General features: G+C 43.1%; 1 protein-coding gene across 15 annotated transcripts in view; it reads left to right on the forward strand.

Moving 5' to 3' along the window:
* CADPS (calcium dependent secretion activator) overlaps positions 1 to 24,587 on the forward strand; it is a 470,398-nt gene that overhangs the window by 286,123 nt on the left and 159,688 nt on the right. For all 15 annotated transcript variants that reach the window (XM_088021921.1, XM_088021929.1, XM_088021901.1 and 12 more), the window contains exons 7-9: positions 731 to 842; positions 7,922 to 8,061; positions 18,926 to 18,992. In XM_088021921.1, the coding sequence (XP_087878047.1) occupies positions 731 to 842; positions 7,922 to 8,061; positions 18,926 to 18,992 (319 nt within the window). The remainder of the gene's footprint in view (positions 1 to 730; positions 843 to 7,921; positions 8,062 to 18,925; positions 18,993 to 24,587) is intronic.

Consider the following 24,587-nt stretch of genomic DNA (forward strand, 5'->3'; position numbering starts at 1 on the left):
CCCCACCCAGATGCTAGTTAAGCCAGGCTCTGCTCTCAGGAGATCTCAGACTCAGATTTCCACAGACAACTAGGAAAGGGCATTTCCCACTTCTCCTCCTTCTACCTTCCACTCCTTCGAGCTCCATCCATTCCTCTATTCAACTCATTTTTGAATGCCAGAGGAAATGGGGCCCCCCGCCTCCCCACGACTACTGACGTATTTTAAAACACATTTTTTAAATTATTATGTTATGTTAATCACCATACATTACATCATTAGTTTTTGATGTCGTGTTCCAGGATTCACTGTAAAATGCATTTTAAAGTCGGATGTTGGCTCTGACCGAATGAACCCCTGTCTCAAAATCTAGAACTGCAGTATCCAAGAACTAGGGATTCAAAGGATCCAAGGAAACATTTGTGGCGACCCTGAAATAGTTCGTAAGGGTAGCAAATGCGCGGGGAAAAGTTCTCGACACCTCGATTCCATGCTAGTTCCAAGTGATTCCTGGTAGTGCTCTGTGAAGACCCGTGGCAACTTTCTGAGCATCTGTCTTGCATTTGCCTAACAAGTTAATTAACACTTTTTGTCACTCTGGCAGCTTTGGAGGGAGGCAAGGGGAGGGGGATGTGACAGCCAATGCTGCCTCGGGTTAACCCTGCATTCCCCCTACTCAGGAGGAAGGCAGCTGCGTTTAGCATTGTCAAGGCAGAGGGCTCCGCACTAACCTTTCTGATTCTGTCCACAGCTGGGGTACCCAGGGTGACTTCTCGACCACCCACGCACTGCCAGCTGTGAAGGTGAAATTGTTCACAGAGAGCACAGGGGTTCTGGCCTTGGAGGACAAGGAGCTCGGACGGGTAAGCACTCCCCATCAGAAGGAGCTCTAGAGAGCTGTGTCCCCAGGTCCCAAGAGGCAGCATTGCCAAGTACAGAAAGGTCCAGCTTCGGGTTTGGATCCACAGGCTCTACTTTCCATTGACTGTGTGACCTTGGGCGAGTCCCTCAACCTCTCCAACCCTCCATTTCTCCTCTTAAATCTGGGCTACCAATAGTGCACCCTGCAGAAGATACAGCAGAGGTTCTCTACACCCTCAGACCCGGACACCCTTTAGAGCAAAGATTTGCAATGCCCTTCCCATCCTGCAGTGAAATTCTTGGATAATTTAACAAGCAGGCCCACCTAACAATTTAAAAATCTGTACAATAATGTAATATGAAGAAGAAATAAAAGGGAATTAATTAATAATGAAATAACTTCAAAATGTAAAGATTCAGGCACAACTGCACTAGAAGACCTAAAGAAGGAACACTGTCCTTGTTCCCACGTAGGGAACCACTCTGAAGGTCACGGCGACAAAACCCGCCATGGAGGGGAGAAGCTCCAAAGCTTAAAAGTCAGTAAACTGATTTCTTCAAACTGCCCACAAGTTTTGGTAACACAGTTTCCTCGATTTCCCTGGAAAAGTGCCAAAAATACTTCAACTCTATATTGTTCCAAATTATAAAAATGGCTATTAAATGATTCATGAATCAGGCAGGATCCCATCTGCAAGTAGAGGGGGCTCCAAGAAGATGTACAAAAACCAAGGTTTCTGCAGGACAATGGGGCAAGAAATTGCCAGCAAAAGAAGAGGATTGTTTAGGCAAGATGGCTCTCCTTTAGGGGGAAAAGTGAGGGGTCTTATCACACAGATGACCCCATCTCTCTTTGGGGAATGGAGAGGGCCCAAGTGGCAGACTCACCAGCCCTGACCAAAAACTTCCTGACTGACCCGTTAAGACTACATTTCTGGGGGAGGTTGAAACTGCAGTTAGATTATGTCCTGAGCACCGGTTTGGAACAAGTAACACCATTTGATGCCTGTGGTTTTCTTTTTAACAATATGTAAAGAAGATTTAAGATCTAGACTCAGTTCGTTATCAACAGGCTTTTCCACCTCCATTCCCACCCAGCGGGAATATTCAGAAGTCGTGTGAGATGCAGGACGATTCCTCACTGGGGAGGAACATCTCATTCACTGCATGACGTGTAGTATCCCTGGGCCCCGGCCATTCAATACCAGCAGAGCCCAGCACCATTATTTTGTCGACCAAAAATGTCCCCCAAATTTCTGAAACATCCCAAAGGGTGGTACCAGTCCCTTTGAGTACCACTGAGATAATAAAGACATTTCTTTTTACTTCTCAGCCATTGACTCTGCACCAGGCAACCTGTCTCTTCAGAATATAACTTAGATTTACTGGCTTCAGATGCTTCCATCACTCCACACTGCTTACAATAAAATTGGAACTCGGTAGCACAGCCTACAAGGATGCATATGATCTGGTGTCTGCCCACCTCCTCAGCCTCTTTTGTTGCTATATTTCCCCTCATCCACTGTGCATCAGTATCGAGGCCAAATCTTAGTCCACTGAATAAACCACTCCTTCCTGCATTGGAGGGCTTTCTCCCTGCCTGGAGCGGTCCCCACTACCCAGCTCTTCAAAAGGCTGCCTCCTTCCTTACATACATGCCACCTCCTCAGAGAGCCCTTTCCTGACTGCCCATCTTCCTTCATTCACTACTACCCCAGCCACCCGTCCACTAAACTTGATCACCAATGAGAGAAAGAAAGAAGAATTTACAGAAATTTTGGCTTCTGTCTCCCACACTGGACTATGAAAACTGCATGGGCATAGAATCCTAAACTATTCTGTTCACTACCCTATACCCCGAGCCCAGCACAGAGACTCCCAATACATTTCATTCCATACTGGTTGATTGCATAATCCCTTCCGAAAGCTGTCTGACCTCAGCCAAACGTTCAGCCTCTCTAAGCCCCTGGTATGTCATCAGTGGAATAATGTGAGAACATCTGGAGACAAGTGCATAGGCACACACACCCGTAACAAGGCCAGCAAGAACACAGTAAGCATGCTTTCTTTTTTCGTCCTTTTGTGCCCACCTACTTAATCAGGCTTTCATCTATAGAGCTGACCCGGAATCATATTACTAGAATGTAGACCAGGATATTAGTGTTAGAAGAGGCAAGTCCAGGAATGCTCAGCCTGAGTCCACAGAAGGTTCCATGGAATCCAGGAACCCCTTGAAATGGTTTGCAAATGGTTGAGGTGGGGAGGGGCATATGTGCATTTTTCTGGACTCACAAGTCCAAAGCATTCACCAACTTCTCAAAGCTGTTTCCACTCAGGAAAGTTAAGCCCTCTGGGCTAGCCAAACCCTTTTATTTTATAAATGAGGAAACAGATTCCCATGGAAGGCAGGAAGCTCCCCCAGAGCCACCCAGTGAGGGTGGTGCCCAGGCGCTGTACGTGTGCCCGTCCCTGAGGACGCTGTGCAGCCCCCCTCCCTGATGCTCCATGATAACCCTAATTAGTTATTACTCATCCTGCCCAGACGAGTGCACTGGGGCCCAGAGGAGGCAAGTAACGTGCCAGGAATGATGTTGACTCATCTCCAGGACCATTTCCACTGTACCACTTTGTCCCTATGCAGAAATAAAACCCTCGGCTCTGCTGCTGTGGTGAAGGCCACGGGCTTGCCACAGCCCCATATAGTTATTCATTTCTTAAGAACTCATTCTCTCCTCTAGCCCCATTACCTATTTCCCCAGATAAGAATTTACTCTTGTACCAAAGAAACTTCCCACCAGTTGCGGTGGAATCGGCCTGCCTGGTCCACGTGCCCGCTGGGGCGCCCTCTGCTGGCGGCCCCTCTGCTGGCGGCCCCTCTGCTGGCGGCCCCTCTGCTGGCGGCCCCTCTGCACGCCACCGCCAGACTGCTTTCAGTTTTAAAGTGAAGCAATTTCTTGTACCCCTGAGGGAGTATTTCTATGCTCAAATTGTTCCCAAGCTTAGCAGGACACAACCACATTTAAAATCCCAGTGCTACATTCATTCATTCAACAATATCTAGTTTGTTCCATATTCATTATGCTTCATTTTAATCAACCTTTTTAATTGAAAAAATAATTCATACACTGCAAAAAAATTTTCAGTGGATATTAGTGAAAATGAATGATTCTTCCCAACTTGCCCTAGTATCTTTTACAGAGAAAAACCTTGTTTTCAGTTTATCGTGTATTCTTCACCCAGTATTCTACACATATACGAGCATCTGTGTATACATCCCTCGAAAGAAAGAGAAAGAGCACGGCAGGAAGTTATTGTATTCATACTGCTGTGCACTTTGCTTGAAATATCAGTATATTTGGAGATCAGTCCATGCTAGCCCATGCTGACATGCTTCCTGTTTTCATAGCCGTGTGATATTCCATGAATAGATGGACCGTAATATATTTAGATTGTTTCCAGTCTTTGGCTGTATAAGCAATGCTTCAGTGAATAGCCTTGCATTTATTTCTTTGCACATATGTGTGTGTGTATGTGTAGGATAGTTTTCAAAAAAAATGTTTTACTGAATGAAATTTGAATTTTGACAGATACTACCAAATTGTCCCTTGAAGAGTATACACCAATTGATTTTCCACAAAAGGCCTAAGTGACTGTTTCTCTACACGCTTACCAATACTGTAATATTATCAAACTTCTATTCATGGGCTAGGATTGTGAGCCCATGGTGTCCCACCATTTGTGGCATGCACAGAGCAAACAGAAATAATGACAGGCAAAAATCTCTGACTTCAAAAAACTCAAGGGATATAGACATAAAAACTAGGAATTATAGTGCTACGTGGTAAGTGGTCTCTAGAGAGAAAGAACACCTGGGAGAACATCGCAAGTGGTTGTAACCCAGTCTGAGGGTCAGGAATGCCTTCCCGGGGTCGGAGGTGGATGCAGAGGTAGGGAAGGATATATACGCTAAGGCTTGGAGAGGATCAGTCAAGTAAAGCCTGAGGGCAAAGCAGCCCCCCAGGAGGACCTGCCTGTGCGCCCAGGTAACGAAGAGAAGCTGGGGCTGGCTGGCATGCAGCTCACAGCACAGAGTGGGTTGTATTCCCACATCAGCATCACCACATCAAAGCACAGCACACATGGTCCTCGGCTGAGATGACAAAGTGCTTGATTAGCAGCCTGGAATGTCCAGATGAGGTGTGTGGACTGCTCAGGGCTCATGTGCACCCAGGAGGACCCTAATAATTCAGCAGGACTGACACATACAAAGGAGTCGTCAACCCGTCAGGCACATGGCAGGGTGGAGATGAAGATGGAAGAGAACTGCAGTGACCTCACCTCTCCATCCACCCCGGAGAGGAAGTCTCCCTGGGGAGCCACCACGTGGAAGAAGTCGTCTTTGTGGAGGGGCCAGTAATGAGCTGTGGTCATTTGTGTCGGCGAATGGACACCATATTGCCAGTGGGAAACACGCCCAGAATCCATATGGTGGAAGGCCTGTTAATGAGCTCCGGGTGCCCAGAGCACTGCTCCTGCTTTGATTTTGCCAAATGGGCAGGAGCAGAAGGAGACTCAGGGCCTTGCCTGCTGCTGATCTGGCCCTGGCTGGGCTTTCTCTTACCAGTCCCTCCTCCTCCTCCTTGGTTCCCAGCACATCACCCCCCCCTCACCCCTCAGGCCAAACTAGCTCAGGAGAGAGGGTCAGCTTCCCTGGGATCAGCAGCACCCCTCTCTCCATCTCCCCAAAGCTGGGGTCTCAGGAAATGGAACACCATATAGAGTGACATATAGGGACAGGCATTCTCTTGAGGGGAGGGAAGGGTCTCTGCTGCCCAGCGGCACGCTGACTTACTTGCCTCCAGCATCCTACAACATACTACACTTTGCTGGTACCAGTTATGTCAGTTGATCCGTTTGATGATAGAATTTTAACGAAATTAACCCTCACAGAATGAATAAGTGGCCTGCAAAGATTACTACAAAAGGGCTATAATCTCAGGATGATACTAGTATTGCAAGCCTGGCAAACAGCACAAAAATGGTGGAGCTGACACCCGTCCTGCTAAGCAGGCGGGCTGTCATCTGCATTCGTGAGATCAAATCACTGCCAAAGTAGTCAGATAAGATAGATGTCAGTCAAGAGATTCTGAAATGATTCACAAGACTACTTGAGCTACAGATTTACTTCCAGTATCATGAACAGTGAGCCTTGCCCTAAATATATAGGGTACCTTAAAATATGGCTAATAGTATAAAGCTGCCACAATTAGCAAGATACTTAAAAATAGAGTTTTTATCTTTAGCTCATCTTTAAGACTTCTATATTTGTGTATATGTTATGCTACATGTAACAATGTAATATATTAATACAAAATAAGTGTATATAATGTAAATATATAAAATATAAATATAATGATATATATTTATATAACATATATAAATATATAATGATATTTTATATATTTGTATTTTGATGGTCATATATTTTTATATCAATATATTTTGTATATAATTTGTATATAATTGTATATATTGTATAATTGTATAAATTGTATATATATATAATTTGTATATAATTCTGTATATTTACAGAAATTGGGCTATTGGCTCAACATATTTTACCAGCATAGGGCATGATCAAAAAATCTTTGGCAACCTCCAGTCTGAAAAATCAGGCCTCCTATTTCAGTCATGCCATAAGACATTGAGAAGACTCAAATTTTGCATTTAGCAAAAATGATCAATTTTCTTTCATCGGAGAGAGGGAGTGTAATAGGAGAAAAGGGTCAGGCCTGGAATGAGAAGGGGTGGAAAATCAGCACAAACAAGACCCGTCAGAGGGGGCTGATTTTGTGTTTCCGCCCAGCTCTCCCACTCTTCCTGAGCTCTCATTGCGCTGCCTCACGGGAAGCCATCGGCTCCCACCCTCCCTATGAGCCAGGCTTACAGGCGGACAGTGAGGCTGACAGCATCTGGAAGGCCGGGGTGTCTGCCTCTGAAACTCTAAGCCCCTCCGGTCCCCCTGCAGAGGTGCAAGCAGCCCAGGAGAGAGGCTGCCTTCCCCTGCACCTAGAGAAAATAGATGCTGTGAAAACAGAGCCCAAAGCCCATGTGCAACAAAGCAGGGCACGCTGCCACCACAAAAGCAAATCTTAGCAAGCCCAGCTTTCGTTGTGCCTATATTTAGTGCCTGTTCCCTCAGCTTAGGGGATTTTCCAGATAGTTCACTCCTGCCTGAGTGCATGTTCCTCGGATCCCATGTGGCTCCTGAGAACTCGGGTGGCAAAACAAAGAAGGGGATGTGCTGAGTTATCCATAAATCTTTGCCTCGCTTCCGGCCCTGGAGGCAGTGAGAACCAAGCAAGAGACCCACGTTGAGAGTAGCATATCTGAAGCACAGAGTGAAAGACACTTTCGAAGAGCCCATCCTTCCTGCTGTGTGTGCTTCCTTTCAAGCCAGGACAGAGCTGGGTGTTTTGTGACAGAGATGCCATGTCCTGGCGAAATGGTGTGCAAATGTGTGTCAGCAAGACCCTTCGCTTCCGTAGGTCTCACATAAAGTCCCTTCCATTTGCCCCTGTGGCCTTTGAGGGATGTCTCCTCCTGAAACAGGAGAAAGGAATCCTGAGGAGTAGAAAGATGAGCGGACGAGAGGTGCCCTAATGTGTAAGGATATTTCTTCCTTTCATACATCTATCTTCTTATAGAGAGAGAATCATGTGTGAACATTGTCTGTTCTGGGTTGTTTTAGGACTTCTGAATTTTAGGAAAATGCAAAAAGAGAATCACAGAAACCATGATCCTGACTTTTGCTGAATTAGCCAGGGGGAGAGAGAAGAGAGCAAGAGAACACCATTTCTGTCCTCGAGCTGGTCTGCTTGGCACAAGGCAGCCACAATTGGTAGTCAGAGCCTTGGATTGGAGTGCAGCGGCCAGGCTTTGCTTTATTTAAATGCCTGCCAGCTGTGGGAGCTGGACAAGACACTCAGCTTCTCAGCAGCAAAGTTTCTCATTGATTAAAAACATGCCCATGACCAGCTTTCCATTTTCTGGCTAAGATGGTTGTCATTTTTCCCTACAGGTTATTCTCCATCCCACCCCAAACAGCCCCAAACAGTCAGAGTGGCACAAAATGACAGTCTCCAAAAACTGCCCCGATCAAGACCTCAAAATCAAACTTGCTGTCCGAATGGATAAGCCTCAGAACATGAAGCATTCTGGGTAAGTGTTTCTTCTCCAAGTGGGAGTTTTAGAGAGATCTCCATCCATTTCCTAAAATATTTTCTAAAAACAAAAACTGATCTTCAGAGAAGTACATGGAAGGAAATATAAAGGATTCATGAGAGATTATTATAAGCTTCCTCAATTCTTACAATTACTGTATGTGCATTTGTGCTGTCAAGATAGAATAATTTCCTTCTTTTCTAATAGGATTTCCAGTACAATTCAAAGTGTTCCCAGAAGCATGCTGGGTGGTTCTGGTTTAGGAGGTTTTATTGGCTTTATGTACCTTTTCAGTGGCATCTAGATCTTTCAGACTATATGAATCATCCAATTTCACCTTTATTAACAGCCACATCCAAGAGACCTGAGCAGGTACCAGAGGCGACATTCAAACGTTCACTTCACATTGAATCAGTGTTAGTGTTTAGTGTAGTCTTTAAATAAATGACCAAAACATAGAAAATTTATGATCACCTTCAGTTTCTTAAGGTTGAGAGACATGAGTAATTAAGTGATTTCAAGTAGCATAAAAAGAATAAGTAAAATAAGTTTCATTTCACAGATCAATGATTTGTACAGAAATTGTTTATTGACAACTGGGTATATGCCATGTCTGTTAAACTGCTTGGACCCCACTATCTCAGTAAATGTGAACGTGTCACTTAGAGAGAAGTTGGGCCATATAACTCTGAATGGGACGGATATCTAACCAGTGGAAGGAAATGGATTGTTTTTCAGGGATTCTGCAGGTACCGATTGCCATTCTGCTTAACGCTTCTGGTCACTAAACACGTCTCAATTCTCTTGGGGTGTGTGCATTTATGAGATGGTTTAAAGTGATAAAATTGACATGAAAACTGAGAATTGGTTATGTGCTCGGGGGTTGGGGAATGCAAAAACCCAACACCAGGGACTAGCCACTGATTAAGACAGATTTAAATAAAGACTTTAAACAGGTCCAGGAGGGAGCAGTTGGGACAGGAAGTACACTCCCCAGCAAATGAGCAGACCACAGCAACATGTGGCCGGGGAAAAAGAACAGCATTCCAGCTTTGGTGCCTTGGAGTTGTAGGGAACATGGAACGCTCAAGTTTCTAGAGAAAGATAGATACCTCCCTGCCAGGGCACTGGAGGCCTCAGGCATGGGGAACTCCAGAAAAGAAAATGTCTCCCAACAAGCTGGAGGGCCAGTACTGAACCTGAGTTCTGGCATGGAGTTAGAGAATTTGCATGGCATTGTCTTGAAGCCAAACTGTTCCCAGAGTCTGAGATGGGATTATGCCCAAACTCTTCTGCCTGTGGCCATGGGAAGGCCATGGGAGAGTGAGCTAGACCCTTGCTACACATGTAGTCTTTTTTTCAACCGTTCGTGATGAAGGGCAGCCAGCTTCTCTTCAATCAGGTTAGCATCTCATGAAGATATCTCATGAAATGTCTGTGAAGTCAGCTTTTCCTCTTTGTTATCATACTCCTGGCATATATTCCAAAAATGTTAAGTGGAATTTCTCCCCCACATTGCTTCCTCCTTGATGTAAACATTCCAGTTTCAAGACAATGGGTTTGAGAATTCTTTTAAGTCTCTATAGCACACAGGAAAAGATTCTGCATCTTTAGCAAAATACTGGCTCATAAATACTCAGTAACTATTTGCTAAAGGAACCAGAGTGTGAGTGAGCAGGATGGAAGGAGACAAAGAGACAGACCAAAGAGAGAGACCGAACAAAAATATGATTGAATGTGTCTGTCCTCAAAAGTTCAGTCTTTTTAAACTTCCTTCAAGGATCAGTAGCTGAACCCACCTTCTCAGCCCCTTTGAAGCACCACACTAGGAGTTTTCCAAGTACTCCCACATTCAATTCCCACAGCATACTTTACATGGATATTAATTTTTCCATGGGACACATTCCCATTTCCCACGTTCTCTTCATTTACTCGTTGGAAACTGAACTGACTAATCTGAATTCACTGATTTTTCTTTTGATTCATTTGTAAAATTATTGAGACATTTCAGGCTACCTTGACCCTACAGATGACAGAAGAAATATGTAACTCCCTTCTGACAGCTTACATCGCTATTTGATATTACTAGACTGCCGTATAAAAATCACCCCTCTGCCAGGAAATAACAAGGAAGGCCTAAGGGAGCCCTGAGAAGTAGCCAATAGCTTTCTTACTAACACTGTCAGACCCAATGTGGCCTAAATCAGGCATGCACAGCATTAGTTGTGCAAGGGGTGACTCAAGGAAAATAAAGATGTTTATTATGGATTACAATTTTTTTTTCATTTAAAGTTAAAATAGCTTTATTGGGCCCTATTGTGTGGGGAAGAAGGAGAAAAATATCAAAATAGTGTTAGAGCTTAAAGAATAGTAGAGAGAAGGGAATTTTAAAAAGCATGGCTGAGGTTATAAATTTTATCTGCTTTCATGTTTACCAAAACATAAAAGGAAAATCAGAATTACTGTGAATGAGTCCTTGTTGGCGGACTGTTGTTCCTTGAATGAACCACTGGGCCACTCAGAATAACTTTCCTTATTGAACAGAAAAATGTTATTGAGAAAGTCAACACTACTTTTTGGCCTTAAGACATTAGGATCTGGGCCTATTTGACAAGGAGCAAGTCCTCGGAGAGTAATTCTTCATATTTTACATCCGTATGGTGTTTTCAAGCTCAGCAAGTGTATTCACATGCACTTTCTCATTTTATCTCTGAAATAGCCTCACAGGGACTAGGTATCATTATCCTCCCATATTAATACATGGCCTCTCCCTTCACCCAGTTGCTCAGACCAAGAACCTTGGGGTCATCTTGGACATTTCTCTTTCGCTTTTGCTCTTTATCTCATCCATCAGCAAATTCTGTTCACTGCACCTTCAAGATAAACCTAGAATTCAGCCTCTCCTCATCACCACTATATCACCATTTGGATCCAAGCCTCCATCCCTCTTCCCCTTCACGTGTGCCCTTACTCTCAGCAGCCCCCCTACTGCTGTCTTTGCTTCCCTGTAGTCTGTTTCCCACCATGAAGCAAGAGTAATGTTTTTAACACACAAGTTAGATCATATCACTCCAATGCTGGAAACCCTCCAATGATCCCCCATCTCAGAGTATAATCCATTGTTGTTACCATGGCTATGAAGACTCCACTGCCTACCTGACCTTGATCACTCCTCCAGCCACATTGGCCTCCTTATTCTTCCCCAGAGACTCCAAGTGCACCTGTACCTGAGGGCCCTTGTCCCCACTCTTTCCTCTGCCTTGGATGCCTCTTCTTCTCCACCCAGCTTTCTACATGGCTCACCTGATTTCTGCATGTCTCTGTACTGTATCAGAATGCCTTCCTTTCCTAGCCCACCTGTGTCCTCTCTCTTTCTCTTACTCTGCTTTATTCTCAGGAGAGCACTTATCATCATCTCACACATCACATATTTCTTTGTTTATTGGTTTGTCCTATATTTAGTGCCTGTTCTTCCCCCTTGGACTGTGAGTTCCTTGTCACCAGGGACATTTGTCTCCCTTGTTCAAAGTAGCTCTTACAGGGCCTGCCATGTAGTAAATTCTAATAAATCAACTTATTCGTTGTGTAAATGAATAAGTGAATGAATGAATCCCACTTTACACATAGAGAAACAGATGTGGAGTGGTGAACAGACTCGCCCAAATGAGATTAAGCATTGGAGCTGGGTCTAGAATTGTGTTATTCCTTCCAGTTCAACCTTAACAAAGGACCCAAAACTTGAATGAAATACAGAGCTCCCCTGATTCCACTCTGGATTCAGTCAATGAACCACAATACACCAACCCAGAGTAATTTACAGCAAATCTGATTTTCCTGTTATGCTTCAATGAAACTTGAAGGAGATACAGTTTATAAGTCTCAGCCATGCTTCTTAAAAACCCCCTCTCCTCTTCTATGTTCTTAACTGTGCCACTACTCTAGACCTCTTGTGCTTCAAAACTATCACACCTCTCTCTCCTCCCTGCAAATCTCCAAAACACCACTCAGATTGGCACAGACTCTCAAACAAGACTACTACTACTGACCTAATTGAATAGTTTTAGGATTCCATTTTCTCTCCCTTGTTGGCTTATTTTCTATAAATGTCAATTAGATTAAGTTGGTCGGTAGTGTTGTTGAAATCATCCAAATACTTAAGGACTTTGTAGCAATCATTGATAGAGAAGTATCGTAATCTCTGACTATCATTGCGGATTTGTTTGTTTCTTCTTACAATTCTGTCCATGTTTGTCTCATTCATTTTGAAGCTCTATTCTTAGATGCATAAACATTTAAGGTTATTATGTCTTCTTGATGAATTGACCCCTTTATTATTATGAGATGTTCTTCTTTATCCCTAGTAATATTCTTTGCCCTGAAATTTACTTTGTGTGACAGTAATACAGCCACTCCAGCTTTTTAAAAGGCAAATGTTAGCATGGTAAATCCCTTCCATCCTACTGTTTTTAACTTATGCCTTTAGAGTTAAAGTGCATTTCTTGTAGGTAGCATGGAATTAACTCTAGACTTTTAAATCCAATCTGCCTTTGAATTGGGATATTTAGCCTATTTATATTTAATGTGATTATTGATATAGTTAGGTTTAAATTAAATTGCTATTTGTCACCTTGCTTTTTGTTTTCTGTTTATTCCATCTGATCTTTGTTCTCTTTTCCTTTTTTTTTGCCTTCTTTTAGACTAATTGAATACTTTTATGATTCTGTTTTATCTTCTTTTTTGTATTATTGTCTATAAATGCCAACTAGGTCAATCACCTAGGATGTAGTCCTTGGCACTAACCACTTACCAGCTGTAGGCAAGTTGCTTAACCTCTGTGAACCTCATTTTACTCAGCATAAAATGGAATTCATGATAGTTTTGACTCATAAGGTTGTTGTGAGAATTAAATGAGTTAATATATGTAAAGCATTTAGAACAGGGGCTGATACATGGTTAGGGCTACAGCTACGTAAGAGTTGGTGGTGGAGACTATTGTCACCATTGTTTGCTTTCATTAATTTATTGTGCTTCTCCCCTGTCCATGCTTCTTCCTGCTGGGCTGCTGCAAGAAGCCTGAGGCATCTGGAGTCTTAGCACCGCCATGCTCTCATTCACTCTCCCAGGAGGGGATGGATGGCTCCCAGTGGGAATCTTTGTTTTGTCTCAGTGTGACTGCTCTTCTTAGAAGAAATTCACATGAAGAATTTCTAGCAGAAAAGAAAATGTTTTAAAAAGGCCCTGCCTCATCACCACTTGTGATGGGCGAGGGGCCATGGCAGCACAGGGACAAAGAGGAAAACAAATGCAGCCCCTTCCTCCCTTAGGGCTGAACTTCATCTTCACCAAACCAGAATGGCACCAACTCCTCATTTTCTAGGCTTTTCGGTGACTTCTGGCTCCACAGTCCCCCAAGTTGAAACTTTAAACTATCCCCGGTTTTCATGTCCCTCTCCACCATCCTTACCCCTTTGTACGGTGTCCAGGGGCAAGTTGCTTCTGGTAGGCATCCTGAGGGGAGCACGTACTCTTGTCTCTGCACTGGGTACTCATCCATCCTGGGAGAAGACATACAATAAAAAATTTCACCATGAATAGCTAGGGAGCAGCCATGCGCACAGCTCATACTAAGCACAGAAGATACTTAATAAATAGAGCTGACTAATTCATTAACATTCACAAACATCAGATGAAGGAAGACCATACCATTTTTTTTTTATACAAATGACAAGTTACAAGCATCACCATGGGTATTGCCCTGCCAAGGAGCCCCAGGGCAGAGGGATGCTGAAGCCAGGGGGCCATGGAAGACCCAAGAGCATCTTTCTCTTCTCTGTTTAGTCCTTCATAGTTCACTCTGGCCTCTCATCTAATAAAAATGCCCCCAGCGAATGACAGGGATGTCAATGACCCACTGGCATAGGTTTTACAAAAATACTACGAGCAAGGATATATTAGAATCACAAGGCAAATGTGGCCTGGAGTTCCAAACGCAGACACATGTACTTTGCTTTATTTCCCACTAGATGTGCACCCCAAAGCCAAACCAAAGTTCAAATAAAGAATCCAAAGATGAATCCTTTGCGAAGTTGGTAGTTATATGCTCTTTGTACTAGAACTACTATTTCTGTCTCTGTTGCTGTACTACTAAGGATAACGCCAAGCAACAATATGGCCTAATGTAACAAAGCACTTCCTGTGTGCCAGTCTGTGCTAAACCCTGGCCATGCATGCTCTCCATCAGTCCTCACAACACATTCACACACTATCCCCATTTTGCAGCTGAGGAAACTGAGGCACAAGACAGCCAAGCCAAAGGACGGCTGATGGCAGGGCCAAAATTCCCACATAGGTTTTTCCACCCTGAGCCTAAGATATAACCACTAGGTTAAACTTCTGGTCACAACACTAGAATGCTGATTTATCTCTTTGTAAATCCAAATTTCCACAATCCTGATGACCTGAAGAGAGAGTCGAAGGCCACTCATGCCCATGCAGATAGATCTGTCTGTAGTGTGAGGAGCTGGAGGGGAAAGCCACCTGGATGTCTGCAGGGACAGAGCTCCCATCTGCTCCAGGTACTTCTCATTCTGTCTACTGAGCGCATTTCAACCTCAGAGAACACAGAGCCAGAGCTGACTAGACAGAAATGATATAGTGCTGCCCTCAGTTTTTCTTGGTTTTGACACCTTCTGGTATGTGCCAAATTAGCAATAAATTCTGAGGAAAACCTCTGAGGGAAAGCCCCTCCTTCACACAAACCAAGTGACACTTTGCAAAGGAGGATTGTTGATTTTTCTCTGATCCCACTCAGCTTTCCCATTCAGAAGGCTTTCACTGGAAAAGTTCAACTGGAAGAATAGTTCGTGTTCTCATTTCAGTTAAGACACCAAAGTTTGTCATCCTCTAAAATGGGGGGAAGAATAGCAGCATAGAAGGGGTATTCTGGAACCTGGCTGTTCCAAGTTTTCATTCTGGCTGCATCTTTCACCAGCTGCAGAACCCTGAGCAGGTTCCTGCAACTTCAGGTTCCTCAACTGTAAAATAGGAATAGTGATGTCATGAAGTAGCTAATAAGTGTTTACTTTGAGCCAGGTGTTGTTCTGAGCACTGTAGATTCCATTAACTATTTAATCCTCCCCACAGTCCTTGAAGTAGCTACTGTTACTATGTCCATTGCACAGATGAAAGCCTGAGGCAGAGATGCATCTAGTAACTTACTGAAGGTCCCACACGCGGCTAGGCAACATGGTTCCAGATTCAAGGCCTTACCCCCTCCAGGTAGATACAATAAATTCAAGCAAAGGGCCTGGCACAGCACAGCGCAGTAGTAAAACGTGGTCAAGCAGCAGCTAGGATTTTTATTCTGAAGGGAGAATTAATGCTTCAGTATGAGTTACATTCTGTGGGTTTTCATGCATCCCTTTTCCTGGTTTCATTCCCATCAATTAAAACAATAAACTTTGGATGTAGTGTCTGTGTTCACTGTTCTGAATCTCTCTACGTGGGTTCAAGTTAAGGGGAAAGACATAATGGGTAGTAGCTGCCAGATATAACTCCAGAAAAATACGAGACTGTGACAACCTTGCCAGTCATTAGTACAAATACAAATTTTTTCACTCACTTTCTTCATTTGATTTTTGTTTCATCTGTTTTTCTATGTCTATATGTCCAGGGAGATTTCTTTTCACATATTTAGCTATTATTTACTACTAGTAATGATATGCTTTCCTCTGTACCCAGAGAGAGTTTATAATAAGGCTGACATTTATTGTGCATCTACTTTCTACTGTGCCTTGTGCTTATACTCCACAAGAATCATCTCACTTAATCCCCACAATGACCGTGTTTGAGAAGAGCCATTGCTGGCCCTGACCTGTTTTCCAGGACACCAGGAGGTTAAGCACCTTGCCCAGCATCTCAGAGCAGCCATCCCAACTAGAACTAAAAGACAATATCAACCCTCTCTCTCAGTAGCCCTGGCCACGCCTCCCATTTAAGGTCAATTTCTGCCATGAATATGTTAATAGATTATTTCAAGAAGGTTGAGAGCACTTTCCAGGACAGTGGATTACAGCTGGGTAATCCACACAAGAGTGGAGGTGACCAGGTTGACCTCAGGGCTGATGCACTTACCAGCTGTCCAACCACTGCCATGATCTCTGTCCCAGCCCAGACAGCATCTTCTCTCCCACCTGCACCACTGCAACCGTGACCTCGCCGATCTCCTTGCATTCTCTCTTGCCCCTTTTATCCACAATGCCTTCTCCACCCAGCGACCCTGGGGACCATCTTAAATAGAAATATAATTGTGTCTCTGCCCTGCTTGAAACCCTTCCACAGTTTCCCATCCTGATTTAGAATGGGTGTCTTAATGATCTGATTTACCCATTTAAAGGTCACCCTGTCTGCTGTGTAGTGAGTGGAGTAGGGACAAGAGTGAAGCAGGGAGACTAGTTAGGAGCCTGTTGCCATGGCCCAGGTGGACTTCATGGAGGCTTGACTGGGGAGTAGCAGTGGGAATGGAAAGAATTGGGATATATTTTGGGGCACCTGGGTGGCTCAGTTGTTAGGCGTCTGCCTTCAGGTAAGGTCATGATCCCAGGGTCCTGGGATCGAGCCTTGTATTGGGCTCCCTGCTCGGCGGGAAGCCTGCTTCTCCCTCTCCCTCTCCCACTCCCTCTGCTTGTGTTCCCTCTCTCTCTGTCTCTCTTTCTGTCAAATAAATAAATAAAATCTTAAAAAAGAAGAATTGGGATATATTTTGGAAAGAAAATTCAAAGAACTTGGTGATGGATTTCATGTCTTTATGCAATGTTTTAAAATCTCATCAGAAACCTTTATAAAGGTTGCTCTGGTTCCCCAAGAGCATGGCATTCAAAACCAAAGGAAATATAACAAGTATACACTGACTTCCGACTACATACATATCAAGAACTTTACCAGGAATCTAAAGAGAACAGCAAGGTTCTGTGCTAGGAATTTAGAAATGAGAATTTAGAAAGAAGGAATAAGGTTGCTTCCCTCGAGGAGTTCACTCACAGTCCAATAGGAACAATAAATATAAAAACAAACAAATTATAGCAGTGTGATCATTGTAACAGAAGAATTATCAGCAGGGCCCAGGAGGTGATGACATCAAGGTAGGGATTTAAACTTAGGAAGAATGTGAGTTTGAACATAAGATGCTGGGAGAAGGCATAATATGTAATTAGTGTATCCAGGCTAAAATATAAAGTTTTCTTTCAGAATAAATTTATTCATGTTAAATAAGTCATTTTAAAGGAAAATGTCAAGTAAACCATAGAATAGGTGGACAGATCTAAGATAAATTGGCAAAGTGGAATGTGAGTGGCCACAGTTTGAGGCTCCCTTCATGTAAACAGGGGTGAGCCACGGAAGGAGTTTCAGCAGGGAAAGTCATGATCGCATTTGCAGATGGTAGGATGCATGTCACAGCCAGGAGAAGGATGAAAATCATTCTGGGTGTCCCTGACACCCATTAAGGGTTTCCTCTACAGGGCGCCTGGGTGGCTCAGTTGTTAAGCGTCTGCCTTCGGTTCAGGTCATGGTCCCAGGATCCTGGGATGGAGCCCCGCATCGGGCTCCCTACTCAGTGGGAAGCCTGCTTCTCCCTCTCCCACTCCCCCTGCTTGTGTTCCCTCTCTCTGTGTCTCTCTCTGTCAAATAAATAAATAAAATCTTTAAAAAAAAAAGAGTTTCCTCTACAGTTGTCTATGGAAGCAAAACTGGGGCTGGGACTGAAATAGTGAAGGTATGAAGGGGAGAGACTAAGCAGAGTGGAGAACTTTGCAGGAGGTAAAAAAAAAAAAATCAACTGCACTTGGTAATTAAGGAAAAAGGTTGAAGAAACAATGGGACCCAGGTTGACTCCTGGGTTTCTGGCTTAAAGGTATGAGCAGATTTTGGCCACCAGCAGGTTCTAAGAGCCCCTGAAATTTGTCAAACAGTATAAATTTTAATTAGGTACATTCTTCTTTATGTTCCAAAGCGGAAATTCTGATTCCAGGGGAAGTGAGGATTTGGATGTTGTCCAGTTGGTTTTTATAGCAGATAAAGCCAGTTTTAGAACTCAAGTATTTAAATGTTTTTGAGGATGACCAGATCTCTCCTCACTTGGTCCAGTAGAGCCTGAAAACCTCTCTTCCTTGATCAGCGCCAGTGGGTGGGCAGCAATCCACAAGGCCGATGGAGTAATTCATGAATGAAGCAACACTGCTCATAAAATCTCCAGATAGCTTAGAGTTGTGCCTCTGTGGTTCTTAATTCTCCTTTTATTTCATTTGTCTGTATCAAGATTAATTTCCATCAACATAGGAGCATTTGGAAAAGGGGGAGAGGTATAGGGAAGACTTTCTATGTTGATTCCAAACTTTCTCCCTGTAATATACCTGCATTTAACAGAATTACAGAAAAAGAAAGTCCCCGGGGGTAGGGGGATGGAGGGGGATTCCTGACAGACTTGAAAGAGGCAAAGGAGCTATAATTGTGGGATTTAGCATTCTTTTTCCTCCCTGTGCAGCACCTGGCAGGAGTTTCTGGACCTAATAGACTTTTAGCACATACAAAAATTAAGTCACAATGTAACATTTTCCAAGGTGCTTTCTGGAATCAATCAAGGAATCTAAGTCAAGTGTGATGAGGGGCCACAATTCCTTCTATAAATGGAAGTGAAACTTGTGGGCTGTTCCTTCTTCTCAATCACCCAGGTCCCAAATCTGCTTTCTGTTTCTGAGCTGCATGCATTTCCTTGTTTAGGAGTACCAAGCTTCATGGTCAAATTAATTAAACAGTGCAGTCACTCAAGCATTAATGCAACTCTGGTCTTTTCCCTTTTCCTTAGGTATTTATGGGCCATCGGTAAGAATGTCTGGAAGAGATGGAAGAAAAGGTTTTTTGTACTGGTCCAGGTAACTCTTCAACTCTGTCCGTCTTAAGAGCCATCAGTATTAAAGATTTGATAGGAGTAATTAATGTTTTTTATTTGAGGTATACCTTACCTAAAGCACACACTGCTCAAGCATTTGGCTGAGTGAATTTTTACACATGTATAAGCGTGTAACCAACCACCATGCAGAGGGATGTAGAACATTTCTGGTCCCCACAGCACTCCCTTGTGCTCCTTTTCCCTATGTCTGTATCACTTAAATTTTTCAAAATTAATGGCTCATTCTTTTAAAAGTCTAAGAATACAGGAGCACATAAGACAAGTAGGAGAAGTGGACTACCTCACTGCCGGTGATGGAGGTCCCCAGGGAGGAAGCAAGCACGTGCCCAGTCAGAGTACTAGGAACACTGACACTGCTTTAGAAGAATTTGCTATTTCTAAAAGTACTAAGATACTCATTATGAGAAAAGTCAGAATTTACTTAGACTTTTGACATCTATTTTACTGGGTAGTATTTTGATATTGAATTGCCTGTGGGGGTGCTCTCCACTCTTATTGATGCATGGGGCTTCCAGAAGTCTTAACTGACTTCCTATAACTATGTGTAACAGTCTGGAATGTATCTTTCCAGATAGACTCTTTTTTTTTACTATATAATTAAACTCTGTGTTGTCCTGCAGCTCACTTTTTGTTTTGGTTTTGGTTTTTTTTAACATAAATCACTGTAGACACTTTTCCGTGTTTGCATATATAGCTCTGGCTCAGGTACCTGTAGAATTTTCCTTTCTGAAGGATTTATGGGCTTTCCCAATTGCGACTATTATTAACCATGCAGCAAGGAACATCTATCTGTATATAGATAGAGGGGGAGATGCAGATACTCGTATTAATAACACATGAGTAATATATAAATAGTACCTTTGCTATCTTGTCTATTTAAGAAAAAATTTCCAGAAATAGTGACATTTGTCCTTGAGAATCTCCCCTGACTTTTTAAAATTTGGTTCATTTGCTTCTTGTACCAGGATTTTTCCATTTACAAGGAAATTTGCCATTGCCCCTTTTCAATTAACAAGTTCCACCAAAGCATATAAAAAATTAATACATGCTGCATTCTGGAAGATGCCACAAAGCGAGTCAACTTGTAGTTTAGTAACTAAAGGTGTTCATTGGGTTACTGTGTTAACTATAAGCATTGACTGGTATTTAGGGCAATTCCAATTCTAAAACCTCACTATAAAGCAACTGCTTCTTAGGTCTAATGGCCTTAAAAGTTCTACCAACCCTAACCTTCTAAGACTAGACTTTCTGTAGATCTAGTCAAGTCTTTGCTGTGCCCCTAAGGAAAAATGCATCTCTCTGGCTATAAGCAAGAGATCATCTTTGCTTTCATGATTGCTACGGGGTACAACAAAGCCTTAGAATAAATGAGCCCAAGGAAAACTTTGGAATTGTGCCCAACGCCCCAAATAATCCATGGGTAGGCAGAGGAGGACATTTCATCCTGAGATAGATTTCCTCAAACTATCAACTGACCAACATTTATTGAGCCCCTACTTTGTGTAGCGCACATTGGTAGGTCATAGAGAAGAATTATAAGGCCTGGTCTCTCACTTCCAGAAGGGTATCTGTTAAGAGTGCTTTATATATGCAAACAGCAGAAACAGACCCAAGCTAATTAAGGTATTAATAATAATGTATTAGAAGGCTCTTGAGATAGTTTATAGGATTGTTGTGAAAAAGTTGAATGACCCATGCTTACTACAGGACTCAGAGTAGGTTCCAGAAATCCAGGTGGAGGGAACCATGGCCAGTGTCATCGATGTGGTCAGAAGACAAGGTTGGCTTTGACCATTTTCTATCCTTGCATCTCCACTCGAGGGCCAAATATGAGGGAGAGATTAGTTCAGCTTGGGTCACACACCCAGCTTTTAGCAGGGGCAGGCCAAGGCACTTTGACTCACAGTCCCACTGGGCTGTCTCCAGTGCAAAATCAGGATGCCATTACCAGAAAAAGAAATGGATGCTGGACGGGCAAAAAGAGCTGATGTCCCCTCTAAAGAGAGCGTGTTATAAACAGACAAAAATGCATTAAAAGAGGCAGGGCAAGATTATGCAAGGTTCTCCCCCTTCAGTGCTTCACACTGGGCACAGCAGCCTGTCTTGGAATGCCCTGTGAGTTGGCCTGGCCTCCCAGGCAGCACTGGAGCATGCTCTGCAGAGCCCAGTGCACAAACCACACAGAAGCAGCAGCCGAGTGGCTTACTGAATGTTTATTCCTCTCTACTCAGACATTAGGTCTTGGGAAGTGTTTTTATAAAGAGTTTGCAACACATAATTTCCAACACAGTTATGAATTTCATTGGATTTAATACAAGGAAAATAGGCTGAAAAACCTGAGGAAGAGAACACATCCAACACCAGTCTCCTCAAAATCATCTCCCCTCCCACCCCCAGGTCTCCCCTCCACCACACACACAGACAAGCACACAGAGTCTATATTTTTGGCTGTCACTGCAGCGCTATTAAAATTCTCCCTAAGTGAGATTTCCTTTTAGTGCTACTACCTTGGAGGAACCAACAGATAGATTGTAAATGGACTTCCTACTAGCCCGGGACAAAGGACATCCTCAGAGGGATTTTGAACCCAAGCAGCGATTCCCATTTTTAAGGATTGGGGCTAACTAACATCATTATAGATGTGGCTGGAGGCTGCCCCCTCCCCAGGTGTGGAAAGAATGAGGCAGTTGCGGGATGTTTCTGTGCTGGAGACTTGTGTTCCTACGCAATGAGACGGTGTTCTCCAAGTATGGGCCTGAACTACCTTACTGGGTGCTATTTAAAATCCACATCCCAAGACGAACCATGAGAGACGATGGACTCTGAAAAACAAACTGAAGGTTCTAGAGGGGAGGCGGGTGGGGGGATCGGTTAGCCTGGTGATGGGTATTAAAGAGGGCACGTTCTGCGTGGAGCACTGGGTGTTATGCACAAACAATGAATCATGGAACACTACATCAAGAACTAATGATGTAATGTATGGTGATTAACATAACAATAAAAAATTTAAAAAAAATAAAGTAAAATCCACATCCCAGGGACGCCTGGGTGGCTCAGTCGTTAAGCATCTACCTTCAGCTCAGGTCATGATACCAGGGTCCTGGGATCGAGCCCCGCATCGGGCTCCCTGCTCAGCGGGAAGCCTGCTTCTCCCTCTCCCACTCCCCCTGCTTGTGCTCTCTCTCTCTCGCTGTGTCTCTCTCTGTCAAATAAATAAATAAAATCTTAAAAAAAAAAAAAAGTGAGAGCGTTCCCCACAGGGTTGCCCTCTCTCAGCATTTTAAAATCCACATCCCAGGACACCATCCAGAAGACTCTGATGCAGTTGGTCTGGCATGAGGCCAAGGAATCTGTATGTTTTACAAGTACACCAGGAGATACTAATGCAGGTTTGTCTAGAGACTACCTTTAGAGAAACATTGCCTCAGTGGTCATTGTCCTTTTTAAAGGGAAGGCTCCATCCCCTTTAGACTACACCCTCTCAGAGTTTATGCCCTCCATGGAGCCGAGCATCAGAGTAGCTACACAAATGATTATATGCAGATGACATGACAAAGCTTCCTCAGCGATGTTCCTTTACATTCCAGTAAATGCCCCCAAATCATGGCTGCAAACTCTAACCCAGGGATTAAGAGGAAATTAAGAGCACTCCAAATCAAGAAATTGCTGGTAAATTCATTCTAAACCCTAGATGCCATGGTAAGGACTAAACACACAGATTACCATTGTTAGGAACTCTGACCAAACCAATGCTAATGATGAAGGTGCCAATTCCATAGAGTTCTAATTAGAGCTCCCCACCTTGGATGTATAGGGGAGGAATGAAAGCAGGCAACTCATCATCCAGACCAGGCTAGAAAGTCTTATCGCTATGATCATTTTATTTTAAAAATATTTTTACTCAATAAAATAAATTTAAAAATAAAATATTTTTACTCTATGCCCAGAAGACTTCTGGTTAAAATCAGTTTTTGATTGGTCTTCATCCAAAGTATTTCTGAGCCTTTTTTCCCTGAACCATACAAACCATAATATTCTGTGGCTCTTCTGATAATGCTAACAATTGCTTATATTTATATGGTCTCTTAGACTTTATAAAGTGTTGATCAAGTTGGTCTTTACAACCTTTCTACACTACAGTGAGGATATAAGTCTTATCCCATTTCATATTTGAGGAAAGTGAGGCTCAGAGAGTGGCTAAGTGACTTGCCCATGGTCAACAGCTAATAGGCAGCCAAGGTGAAAACTAACGCCTGTCTTCTGACTCCAAAGGCTTTCCATGATTCCAAGCACTCAGGTGGAACAGGTCCCCAAAGAGATTTATGCATATACAATGTTCTAGAACTCAATTACCTTGCATCAGATAGAACCAATATCCTAAATCCATATCCTATTGCTAATTCTCTACAGATAAAGTAAAGACTAAAAACTCTGCTCCAGCTTTCAGAAAAGTCACTAAATCTGAATAAAATATTGTCAGATAAGGTAAAATGCCTTGGAATATAGCAGTTGTCACCCAGGAAACCATATTAAAATAACTTAACCCCCTCCAAATGAATTGTAAAGCACATAAGTAGTTGAGTGATTTATAACTCTCTGAATGAATGTCTATTTTTCCCACCCAAATTTACATTGCCTTAAAGGGCATTTCTATTTATATTCTGGTTGCAAATGACAACAATCAACCCAACTAGCATACGTTATAAAAAGGGAAGAACTGTATTGGTTAGTTAATTAAATTAGCAGTTGAATAAAAAGTTTTCTGGCATGGGTAGGTCCAGGTCTCAAATGCAGCCATCAAGGCTTTGACTCTCGATCAATACCATCTCTCTCTTTTTTATTTTATTTTATTTTATTATGTTATGTTAATCACCATACATTACATCATTAGTTTTTGATGTGGCGTTCCGTGACTCATTGTTTGCGTATAACACTCAGTGCTCCATTCAATACGTACCCCCCCTTAATACCTATCACCAGGCCAACCCATACCCCCCCAGAACCCTCAGTTTGTTTCCCAGAGTCCATAGTCTCTCATGGTTTGTCTTTCCCTCTGATTTTTGACTATGCTCTCCGATGAGCTGGCACCACCCTCAAGCAACATCTCTTCATGCGGAGGAATAAGGCGGGTCAAGATTTACAGCAGTTTAGCGGCCCCAGAGGAAAGAAAGCTTTTCATTCTCTGTAGTTTGAGCTCATGCCCTAATTGATCTTTCATTGGCCCAATGTGGTCATGTGCCCATCCCTGCACCAATCACTGCCGCCAAGGAGATGTCCCACCCACCCTACCTCCCCATGAGGCTCAATTAGCCCTACACAAACTATATAATGGGCTGAAAGTGGGGAAGGCCGTGATTTCCCAAGTAAAATCAGGATTCAGCTACCAGGGAAATGAATGCTCTGTATTCAAAGATAAGAAATGTTCCACAATTGTTACCATCATCTTGCTTTAAAGATAATGAAACTGAGTCCCAGCAGTTAAATGAATTGTACCAGGTCACACACCTAGAAAATAAGGGATCTGAGAATCAAATCCAGGTCTGTATAACTCCAAAAC

Source organism: Eumetopias jubatus, unplaced genomic scaffold (assembly GCF_037043125.1).
Source record: "Eumetopias jubatus isolate StellerSeaLion01/CBP00866 unplaced genomic scaffold, mEumJub1_p1.0 scaffold_1, whole genome shotgun sequence".
Taxonomy (NCBI): Eukaryota; Metazoa; Chordata; class Mammalia; order Carnivora; family Otariidae; genus Eumetopias; species Eumetopias jubatus.